General features: G+C 30.3%; 1 protein-coding gene across 1 annotated transcript in view; it reads left to right on the top strand.

Annotated features, from left to right (window-relative positions):
• The first annotated feature begins 2,053 nt into the window (after positions 1-2,053).
• The window catches only part of LOC123293126, a 273,427-nt gene continuing 262,449 nt past the window's right edge, over positions 2,054-13,031 (top strand). The window contains exon 1 of the mRNA XM_044873842.1: positions 2,054-3,596. Within this exon, the coding sequence (XP_044729777.1) occupies positions 2,186-3,596 (1,411 nt within the window). The 5' untranslated portion in view covers positions 2,054-2,185. The remainder of the gene's footprint in view (positions 3,597-13,031) is intronic.

Genomic DNA, 13,031 nt, shown 5'->3' on the forward strand with positions numbered 1-13,031 from the left:
ACTTTTAAGAGCATGATTTTGTAAGAGAGTCGGAGTTTTAGTTTCTTGAACTTTATTTTATTTAAATTATTTTGAGGTTATAGTGATAATTACACCCTATCATTTCATACCTAATATAGTATGATTAAATTATAATTTGTTATTAGTTCATGACTTTATGTCCTCTAGAGGGCGTCATATTCAATTTAATGTGACACCACATAGTCTATAACCAACGGACGATCAAGACGCTTTTAACGATATCTCAATTTTGTGATGAAAACTAAGCGTGAGTTAGACCTAAGGTAAACTTGAAGAAAACCTGGATCAGGTCAGAGCTAGGCCTGTGTTAGCTGCCTGTAACCGTACTTACGCCTGCTAGGTCCTGTATTACTTGCCACAAATGATGCTTTAAATGGGGCAAGTAAATTTGGTTCATGGAACAGACGAGTGCATAAAATTAAATTAAATTGTTGAAGATCATATCCTAGATTTATCTATCTATCTGTATAGATGGTCAATTCAGAACTGTAACTTCTTGCAGATCATCTTCAAGACAATCATCAGCAGCGTACGTACAACAAACATGTACTTCACCATTGACGGTTAATGGAGCTCTACTCTTTCCTCCAATACTACGTACCTACCTCTACCTACGCATACAATTTCATCGACTGCGACTGTATGTATGTATGTATGTATGTATGTACACTCTAAACAGTCTAAACAGCGTGTCATAGTCATATCAGCAGAGAGTTTTTAATTCTTGTTAAAGTGTCTGGTGGCTGGCTGTATAAACATACCTGGTGCATGCAGACTATACGACCACGATGAACGACGGACGTCTCCAATCTGAGAGTACAAAACATTCAATTCCGTTGTGTGATAGTAAAATACTTGCGATCATCACTAGGACCACAATAAAAATACCACACCAAAGTTAAAAACCAACAAAAAACCAAACCATCATGGGCTAGGGCTTTGAAGCCAAGATCAATGACTTACTGATTGAGTCAATTTTTTTTTTTTTTTATGCATTGATTTATTTAGTCTTAAGCCCCTATACAATATTCATGTGTGGCTAATTCTGAATAGAGTAACAAAAAACTAATATCTGTCAAATTGAAGCTTGCCCCAAAATATAAACTGATAAAAAGTCTCGAATTTCGATTATTTAGAAAATGAGAAGTGAAAATTGAAAGATAGATAACTAATCAGCTTTTCGAAAAGATATATGAGGCATAAATTTCGCCAGAGCAGAAAAGAGTTTTATTCTACTTTTAAAGACATGATAAAGGTTAATTAGTTTACAGAAATAAATTCTGTAATTTATGGGACACAAATATTCATTTATAATTGGAAGAGGTTATGATAGTTCTGGCAAAATTGTTTAGAATAGAGTTGTTTTTGGTTAAGTAGTTCATAAAATATTCAAGTTGCAAATTTTTCGGTAAATACTGGACTTTGAAGTAAAATGATTTGAAAATTTAAAAAAAAATAGATTTTTACTGCTTTGATTCAGATAAAATTTCCAATTTATTAATATAATACAAGGAATTTTAAGCCTCTTTTTAATCCCTCCGTCTAAACTTTTCTTAGTTTCGTTCAAATTTGAGTTCAATTCAAATGTGATCGACTACTCGTAAAAATCAATAATTAAGTAGGAGTTGCAACCCCGCCAACTAGTGATAATAATTCGTATTAATTAAAATACGAAGTAGATCCATTTTGAGTAGTTCCAAGTTAGATTTAATAACATCCTCCCCTTCCACTCCAATTTTTCTAAATAAAAATTAAAAGTAGTTCGTTCAATCGTCACATAATCACATCACGCGCTGCTGTAAATAAAAACGATGGCGTATTGTTGACTGTTCTGGTGTTCGATAATATGACACTCATGTAAAGATATCGCACAATTTTTGATTTTGTTTTTTGGGTTGAAAACCATAACTTTCTTTTAAAATAATAAAAGAATAAAACAGAACACATAGGTACAACACATACATACGGGTGGGGACCAAACAAAACTAAGGTAAGCGCGCTACAAACGTGCACACAAGTCAGTATCAACAAGTACAGCGCTCCATAATGTTGAACGAAGAACCAAGAGTCTTAGTGCAGTTGCTACTATGAATCTTCAACAAACAATTACAATTCAAACAATCAGTTGATAAAACCAAAACCAACAAACGACCAACCAACATCCATGATGGCCTTTTTAGTGACAATTAGTTTATTTGTTGTGTGTTTAATTTGTTCAACGGTCACTGCAGGCACTGAACATGAAAATGTGTTAGTCGAATTATTAAGTGATAGCGAAACACAAACTAAATATAGTGTTACCAAATCAGTTCGTGCCCAACAATCATCACCAACGGAAGAAGCACTTAAACATCGTTTAGAAATGAGTACCGAATACTTTTATATACCAGAACGATCCTCGAATCGACAACAACAGCCATCGACACCGTCGAATATTTTATTAATTACTGCACCCACCGCAAATTTATCATTAATACCTACATCTGCATCCATTGAATTACTGCGAAAAGAACAGTGGACATTACCAATTTTAATCATATCAATTTGTTCAATGCTGTTAATGTTTGCCTTTGAAATATTTGTGTTATGCAAAGCATCCCGTACAACACCATCACGTCGACATCTATTTCTAGGACAAATGTTACTCTTAGGTTTATTCCTATGTTCGGCGCTAGCAGCGTTAATCACTTTACAACCGACTCCTATCACTTGTGCAACTATTCGATTTGGTATTGGTGTATCGTACGCACTTGTTTTTGCCGCGTTATTAGTGAAATGTGTATTTTTAATTAGTTTAAACAGTGGTGTTTATTTACCAGCCCCATATCAAGGGTTATTACTTTTATTTGCTGTGTTAATACAAATTACAATTGGCATACAGTGGTTAATTAATACACCACCGATAATACAGGTTTTGAATTTAACAAAACAACCCTCATATTATCAAACATCACAACCCTCAACAATACGACATCGTTTTTTAGTGACAGCAGCGCGTGATGTGACAAGTGAACGAACTACCATAACGAACACACATGAAGATCAATTAATAACGTTATGTCAAACACCATACATGGATATTTTAATATCGTTAATTTATGTAATATTTTTAATTATATTCGTAGCGATATTAGCAATTAAATCACGTGGTATTCGTGATAATTATCGTGAGTCAACATATATTGGTTTAGCCGTTGGGTTTACAATCCCAATATGGTTAATGTGGTCATTAAGTGGTCTAATAATAATTGAACGATATCGTGATGCAAGTTTAGCATGTGGATTATTAGGTACATCGTTAGTTATATTTTTAGTTATGTTCTTACCAAAAGGTAGACAATTAGCGGCAATGGGTAAAGAAGGTGTATATGTTGAAGACCGTGAAGATCGCTTTAGTTCATTAAGTCGTGCCGGTTCCGGGTATTCCCCGTCATTTTTTCATTTTAAACCAATGAAATATAGTAGTGGTGGTCTTGGGGGTGCAACAACAATTACTGGCAATAATAATAATATTACAACAATGACAAACAATAGTCATAAACGTCATCCAACGACTGTGACAACACTCGGTGGAGGTAAGATCTGTTATTTACCTAATGCTAATGATAATTGTACAATTAGGGAGTTTAATTATCGTAATTATAATAAATATTGTATATATTATAATCATCAATTTTTTCAATCATCTGTATATAAAAATCATTATTAAATGGCTTTTTTCGAAAAAAAAATTTTAATGGTCGTTATTTCACTTTTTTTTTTCTTTCTTTCTTCTTTTCTTGATACTTTCAACCGGCGTTTCTCAACCTGTTTGCAATCTTTGTATATTTAAAATTCAAGAGTCAGGCCAGCCAAATTATTTTCGTACGTTGAACTTTTTACTTGAATGTAAGTAATTTGCTAAGCATAGATAAAATTGCTGATCGCAAAGGAAGGCTTTGTGATTTGGTAATTTTTTAAAGGGTTCGGGCTGTCTTATATTAATTTTGACCATAAAATATCTTTAACCACTAAATTTAAGTAATATACAAAATATGCAATAAAAGACAAAATTCTGAGACAATTGTCTTTCCTAAATCGAATAGATTGCGTAATTCACAAACACATACTTGCAATCTGTATATCGTGGAGGGTAAGTATATATATCGACAGTCTCATCGACAAATACTAATGCCAGAAATCTAATGAACGACGAAAATTTCTGGTCTGAATCTTAGCTTAGCTTCCGTAAATGAGTTTGTAATTTACTAAAGATTTTGCAAAACTAAATGGTTTTAAAACGCCATTCCAAATTACGGTAATATGAAAGTTTTAGAATATACTCAATGTTAGAACTGACTAAGAAATTATCATAGAAAATTTTTAACTGTCGAAAGATAAAAACGTCTTCTAAAAGGTTCCTCTTGCTGAATCTACTTTCCCCTTGATATTATCAAAAATTTATCGATAAAAAATCGATTCAGACCATAAGTTTCTTCGCGATTTGTACAATTAACTGTCACGTTTGCAATTTTTTACCGGCAACGACGTGTTTGATAACTATGAAACTGCCAAATACTTTGGCTAAATCTGAATTTAAATAAATTGTGCTATAATAGGCAGAAAAACGATATCGATTCCTTCATAAGGAAAAGCCTTAAAATAAGATTTGAAATGAAATGAATTAGGGATTGGATTGGAGGGCCTTAGATGGAAAAATGGACTATAGTAAACAAAGTGATTTTGCAATGAATAGTTTTAAATGTTCTAGTTGTTCCTACTATTTTCGGTACGAAATGTTGAAGAGCTTGTAAAGAGACCTGTGTAATAAAAACATAATAATTATGGAAAGAGAAACATGTAACATGGACCATTGTCCTAGGTCCTGTCCTAGGTCGGATGATGTTAAATTTATAGATTTGATCTGTTTCTGCTTTTAACATATAAATACTACCTACATTGACGTGTTTTTAAAGGCATGGCTTTATTATTAAAAATGATAACTTTATAATTATTAATTTGGAAAACTAATTTTCATTTGTTAAAAACATTAAAAATATTTTCCTCTAATAAGAGCGGCACTTTTTTTTTCCAAAATATACATTTTAAGTGATAAAATGAATGGTACTTATTTGTGTGTTATTTCTTCTATAAGTGATTTTCTCTAAATCTGTAGGTATGAACAACTCTAAGACTATAGTATACTACGAAAAAATTTAACTCTTAATTTCGTCTAATTTTTCCAAGTTTTAGCAGAATATATCCCGAAAGTATGAAAGGGAAGTCTCAAATAGTTTGATCACTTAGTTTTTGATCACATTCTTATTTAGAATTTTATTTAAAAAAACAACAACTGCCTACTAAGTTATCAACTGTGAATAAAACAACGTGTCTTGTCAAGTACCAAATTCAGCCGATAATATCAATAAGAAATTTAAGAATTGATCTAGTTTTGTATTTATTTTAGTGGAACATGATTTCAAGGTTAAATATTCTATAACAATTTTGGTTTTATATTTGAACTAAAGTGTTAAAGCCATATATACGAACATGGAATAATTGGTGGGCAGAGAGCAAATCAATGCTAAAATACCTGTTCCTTATTTTAAAATGAAAGTCGATTCTGTTTAATGACATTTAGGTATAGATAAGCAAGCATATTATGAGAAAGTGGAAGTTTTATATTACCTATGTATCTATTTAAATGTTATTATTGATTCTTAATTTATGGGTTTCATATGATCGTAATTTAAATTTGTAATTTCTATTGTCTACACAACAACTGTTGATTCCTTCCTGATTCCATCACGCAATACTTTTTAATTGGTTAGTTCAATTCATTTTTGATTATTATGTGTGAATATTTCTTAAAGTTATGTAATGTATGTACATACAAGAATAGTAAAAGTGTTTTTTAATCTGGTTTTATGATCAGCAAGTCAGGAATCCAAAAGCTTTGTTCTGGTATTTATAGTTTGAAATGATATAATAAACTGATAAATCTGATAGTTTCGTGATTAAATGGCCAACTGAGAGACAACAATATATGCAGTTTAAAAGATATGTTCTGTGAAGAGCTTAAAAATGTTTTGAGAAAGGATTAGAAAAAGCTTCTAATGCTTCTATCTACGTACGTGTGTCTGTCTGTGACATAGTAGCCTCTAAAAGGATAAACCGATTGTTTGAATTGTGCTTTTTTTTGAAAGGTAATTTGATTGAAAGTGTTTTTATGTTTTAGCAAAAAAATCTGGGTTTTTAAAAATTTTATACACTTCACTTGTTTACCTTACGTTGTTATCAACACGTGAGCCTTTCATCTATAGATTTACTCTGCTCTAGGAATAAGAATACCTTTTGTTGACGAGCTATATTTCCAATTAATTACAGGAGATCCACTTTTGTCTTTGTAAATAAATGGTTGCAAGATCTTTTATTCATGGTCGCTAGTGAAGTTATTATTGTAGGTACTCCATTAGAATGAGGAAGGTTTGGAACTAACGTAACATAAAAAACGGAAAAGGAGTAAACTTTTTTGAATATTGCAGTTATACATTTTCACTGGTCATCTAACACGAAATTTTTTCCTGAGATACTTGAGGTTTGATGTCTCATACTGCCTGTTTTTCTAGCTAAAAATGAGACCATTCTTCCGTTATTAGAAAACCATACGAATGCTTGAACTTATCTTTTAAGAACAGGGACAACAATACAAAGACTACTTATTTTCTACGAACCACTAACGTCTCTCCTAAAGATTTCATTTCAGTTTTAGATGATATTTCTTTTATCCTGCTATCTATTTAAATTAAAATTCTTCCGCTGTAATCAGAAAACTAAAGCAGGTGCTTTAATATTTTTCCCCAAATATTACGTAAAGAAAGAAAGTACGTGTTTTCTATTATGGCAATAATATTATTTTACATTGCGTTTATATGCGTGAGAATAAATGTTCAAATTTTCGTAAACGATAAAAAATTTATTATAATCAATAGAATAGGTTCTATTCAATTATAAAACCGTATCGAAAATAACAAATTAAGTTAACAAATTAATGAGAAAGTTTTGACATTTTAACAAAATTATAGTAAACAAACCGAATAAAATCTGTTGATTTTTTTTGCTTTCGTCTAAAAAATTGAAAGTTTTTTTTCTTCTTAAAATTGTGCGCTTGTTTAGAGGTATGTTAATATTTTGATTAGTTTGATATGGTTGATCTTGAAATTTTATTTTCAACAGCTAAAATAATTTCTAATCTTAGTTTGAAGTTAATCATTTAGTATAAAAGATGATAAGCATATGTGTATCATATATAAGTTTCTATAAAAGCAAAAGTAGTTTGAGTTTTCAAGGCCATTATTTAAGTACTTTCTGCCACACCTGCTGTGCCTTGAGAAAAGTGCGTATCTCTAAAAGCTTTTAATTCAGAGATATACACCTTTTTTAAGGATACATTATTTTATCAAGATAATACATTTGATTTCTCACACATTTACTACAAATGTGGCATACTATGGACTAACTATTAAGCTGTAAAGAAAAAGGCTTATTACAATATTTATTAATTCCATCCTCAATGGGTAGTATTTGAAACATCTAATAAACAAGAAAGACGAGGAAGGTCAGAGAGTGGAACCTCCGAACAATAAGAGGAAATGTTAAAAATGAGAAAGGCTTTATTTATCACCAAATTCGAGAAGTTATTAATTCCTTGGTGATTCTATTTTTTGAACATGCATTTAAAACTCAAAGACACGCCTTTTCTTCTTTACTTTCAGCGGTTCATTCAGGGGAAAGAAGCCCATGTTTTTCTACAATCTTAGAGATAATCTGGGCACGGTTTGTTTTTAATGAAACACTGCATTTTAGGATCTTTTGGCAATGGATTAGAGAGATTTCTTGCGTCGCTTCATGGAGAGGTGTGACAAGAATAGGTCCACAAAGTGATAATTTATCTTATTCGTCATTTATACTTTCAAATTTTCCAGTTACGTAAATTTTGAAATTAAAATTAATTCTAAATACTAATTAATTTTGATTTTGATTTTATTTGGACGCAAAATATTATTCACAATTATATATACAGGGTAACGTGTTGTACCTTGATGCTAATATATTTGGAGCCATCCTTTCATTTTCTTGAAAGATATAGCTATTTATTAGAGCATACCAGTCCATCACGATAATTGGAAGACTGTCACAGTTGGGAGTAGCACGAAGGGATGTCTAATCTCTACTGTTGCCGGTCAGCTTTTGTCAAGAGAAGATGGACACATTTGAATCAGCCTTTCTTTGCCGACGTCTCCAACCTTAAGACCGTTTACATTAAAGCACTCTTGCTTTTCTTACACTTTATTTAGTATCACAATGAACTTTATGGTCTATGTGTATTCTACCCCCAGGACAGTCACTGTAACCTAACCTAACCGAACCTAGTTATTTATGAGACAGAAATTATATGAAGGCAGAGTATTCTTACCAGAAGCAAGCAAGTCAGAGAATGGGTGTCGATATGATTTTATTTTCAAGCAAGATAGATATAAAAATACTGTGTATAACTTATATCATGCTTCTTAAGACGCAAGTGAAATAAACTAATGAAATTGTTTCTGGATATTTACAGAAGCGGCTGTCTATTAGATTTTCTCTAAATATCAGAGCCGCCTTCAATCTTTTGTAGATCACAGTCACACGAGGCCCTTGTGTACATAAGAGTAGATTAACAAAATCGCATCATTTCACGTCTTTTGATAGTTGTAGAAATCAAATTTCTTTCAACGTTCAATTGAACTTCATTAAATAATATAAAACCAATAAAAGAAACACATTACTAAAACGACATAAGTTAGGGAGTAGAAACTACGAAAATCGCATTGCAAATCAAGTATTTCATCTTTTAATCGTGTATTTAATGCGCAAAATGGAACAACAGCTACAAAGAATGGTTTTTTTAAAAAAAAAATATATCAGGTGTCTCATTTAAAAAATCCAACTGAAAATTCCTTCACCGAAGGGTTATTAGAATTGACTTGCAATATACTTTAAAAATCAATTCATGCTCTGAACTGATAAAAAATAGAGAATAACTTTTGTTGGAACTAGTTTTTCGTTAACGCAATAAATACGATAGAAAACGAAAGTAAAAGTCGGTCCTATACTCTCAAGAAAGTGTTTCATGCGCTCAATTTTTGGAAATAGTAAGAGAACAAAACCTCAAACAACAGGGTTCATCTTTTTTTGCAGTGTATTTTCGCCGAAATTATATGGTTGATGAGAAAATGACTTAAATTTTCAGTTGTATTATTTAAAATGGGACACATGGTATATAAATGTAAATTATCACCGAGTGTACAACACTCTTCCATATGTACTAGAAAATATATTACTTTTGGATACTAATGTTACATTTCAATATCTAGGCCATTAAAACTTATTCATAATTTTTGACCAAATAATAACAATTATTATAGTTTGCATAAGTAATTTGTAATCCAGTCATGTGTGGGAATATTTATCGATAAGTTGAAATGATATTCTTTTATGGATTATATATTTATTGTATACTTGCTTCGACTTTTTCGCCAAATAATTTTGAATCAAATGACCAAGATGAGGGTAGACTCGTTATTTGTTCATGTTCGCGGTCTCTCTACTTAAAATTTGTCCAATAGAATTCTCTATAGAATTGTTTGCAAAAGATAGCATAATCAATGTGTCTCTGGAAAATGTATGTGTTTGATTTATTTCGGTTTTCGTTACTAATTTCTAAGCTTTTTAAAAGTTATGAGAGCTTTATTTGAATATTTTGGAGTTGTAAGAATTTTTGCTTCAATCTTTCTTAATCAGACAGCAACAAGAATCCTTTGTGTTCTAATATGTAAGCCCGATAGGGTGTCCCGTGGCTGGATGAACGTAGCTTAAGAGCTTATTCTTTGGACAGTTTTAAGTCAAAAATTCCTTGTATACTTTTGTTCAAACCTCATTTATCAAGGAGTTATGGGCACTTTTGACCTTAACAAATAAAGTAAAGACATTGTTGTGGAAAGTAGTTTAATATTTAATTAATTAAAAACTTCCCGTACACTACTAAAGGGACCATTTTAATCGACCGTGAATATATTCTTCATCGGAAATTTCTTCCTGTACTGCCCGTTCTGCATTAGCTTTAGGAAAATTTACTTTTTCTTCCAAATAACGAAGCAGATTTAGAACACTTGTTTAGGAATTTCTTCGTTAATATTTCCGCTCTGACACTATTGCGTTTTCGTCACAATTAAAAATAAAATCACAAACAAAAATCATGTTCTACCAGATTAATTTATTATTGAGCTAAATCTCTTGACTATTGTCTTTGAGGACATAATAATGCACATAACAACTCTTTAACTATTGGGTTTTGTACAAAAATATATAAGGCTCTTTCAACTTAAAATTGTCCAATTGCATTGTTGATTCTGGTTGTTGTCTGATTTAGACTATACATGTAATTGCTCTTGAAGTGTTGCTAAAAATGTATAAATGGATGCGGTTGAAGAGAAGTTGTAAATTACAAAAGAAATTTCGAGGTAAGTATTGCTTTTTTTTATACTTACTAAAATTAATATTTAGTTTTCTGGAAAAGAATTTCAAACATTGATTTCGAAAAAACCAATAAATGTAAAATATGAAACTAAGATTTTTTATTGGGAAATCATTTAATTAGCTTTTGCTATTTAATTTTTATTTTCTGCAGTTCAATCCTAAACAAAATATTTTATTGTTCCTTTTTTGTTCCTAATTCTTGCTTCAGAGTTACTGTTACACTGATGCCTGCTCGTATATTTTACTGATAAATAATTGCTTCTCGCACTTCACGTTATCTTGAATTTGCAGCATCTAGAGCTAGTTTTTCTGATTCGTTACGCACTGCAAAACTTCCGCTAAAACGGGAGTATTGCACACGTGATTTGAAATTGTATCTTAACATTTTATTCTTTTTTTTCACATAGGTTTATTTATTTACTCTAATTCTTACTGACACGTTATACACGCCTCCAGAATTTATGTAGAACTTATAAAATATTTTTTGTAGTCTAGTATGAAACGGCATAGGAAGTTTTCAAAAAACCACATTAATTTATTGTTTGAAATTTGAAATTATACAGTATAAAATTTGTCAATTTAAGGTTGATTCCAGCTTAAAGACCATGTCTAGAAAAAAGCAGCATTTTTGATATTTTATTAATTTCTATGTGATACGTATAAAATAATTTTTTGAGAAAATTTGACGAAGGATTTTCATGTAATTAATCATTATAAATTGAAATTTAAACATTTTTTGAATAGCCAATGTAGAATGAACGCATATATTTTCGATAATGTTGACCCACTTTCTTTAGATAAAAAAGTAAAAAACTTTTACTTTTATAAATTAAATCTTGTACATTTCGTTAAAATTATAAAAAAAAAACCGGTTGACGAAGAGTTTTGTAAATGTCTTCATTGAAAAGATAAAAAATGCACGAACATTTTCCGCCGCCAAGACGGACAAAATCAAAAGGCGATTATTTATACTGGTTCGTTTTAAAGGCTCAAGCGAAAGCATTATTTAAATCTTTTTCAAAAGCAAATACGCTATATTATACTATTTACGGTAAAACAATTATACAGTAGCAATTTTTTCAGGTATAATAAAAATTATGTATGTTTTATTATAATTTTTTTCTCCACATTAAATATTCATTACAAAGGTAATTTTTTATTATAGACCAGAATCTATTCAAGAAAAATGAGTCTTTATTCTGATTTAGCGACACTTATACAAATTGATAGGATTCTTCTAGATAACACTTTCATGTACAACTTTAGATAATTTTCTGAATGAAATAATATAATTTTGAGATAGAGTATGGCCCACATTTTGTCATGAATTTATAATGAAATGTAAAGGAAGTATTAACTATGATCCACGTAGAATTTTCAAATAAATACTTCTAATTCTAAGATCGCCAATTTACGTTTATCAACTCTCCAAAATATATGTTGACGTTTTCTTTCGCTTCATCATGGACTCAAGAGTCACGCTTAGCTTCTGCCACTATATATAGACACCGGTCTTTATTCATTTTAAAACAATTATAGATATAAAAAAAAATTATATGTCACACACAGGTGGAAAATACATAAATTATTTATTTATTTATTTAAAAAATTTAAAAAAATAATGAATTATTTGTTTATTATTCAAATAAATAATAATAAACAATAATAATTACTAAACATTTAATAAATGTATATCAGATTATTGTAATTGAATTAAAAATTAATTTGTTTATAATAGGTATAATAATTAACAACGAATATTTATTTAATTTCAAATTAAATCAAATAAAACAATATATTATTGATAAATTATAATAATCTTATAGTACAGGAGACCAGGAGATTACCAGATGAGGCAAATTTTTTATGAAATTTTATTGAATGATAAACTCACTTAAATCATAAGCATACATGGATTGCTATTTTTAAATCAATTAATTTTAATAATTTTTTTTTCATAACGCCTTTTTTCAGACAAGCGCACACTATTACTTTCTTAATTAAATCATCTTTCTTCTGATACCTATTTCGATTGGTTAACAGATCGGTTTAGTTATTTATATTGACTTATCTGTTCATATGGTATGAACAAATCTACACCAAATGTTAACCAAATGTTAAATGAATTTGGTTTCAGAAGAAAGATAATTAATTTAATTACGAAAATAATGGTGGAAGCTTGCCTTCAAGAAAACCTTTATGAACACTTTTCATAGGCGAGTTTATCTTACACAAAAATTTAAAAAAATATGTCACCGTCTTGTACCGTCTCATAGACCATTAATAAATATTATACTAGTCCATAGTACCAGTAAATTATGCACAAATACATACTACTAAAAGGGCGAAACTTCGCAGGTGGTTACCTTATGATAAGGTAACTATATCGAAACCGTATACGAAATCTCGCTGTTATTAATCACTTAATGCATCACCTTCGTAAAAACGGGTTC

This window comes from Chrysoperla carnea, chromosome 2 (genome assembly GCF_905475395.1).
Source record: "Chrysoperla carnea chromosome 2, inChrCarn1.1, whole genome shotgun sequence".
Classification (NCBI taxonomy): Eukaryota; Metazoa; Arthropoda; class Insecta; order Neuroptera; family Chrysopidae; genus Chrysoperla; species Chrysoperla carnea.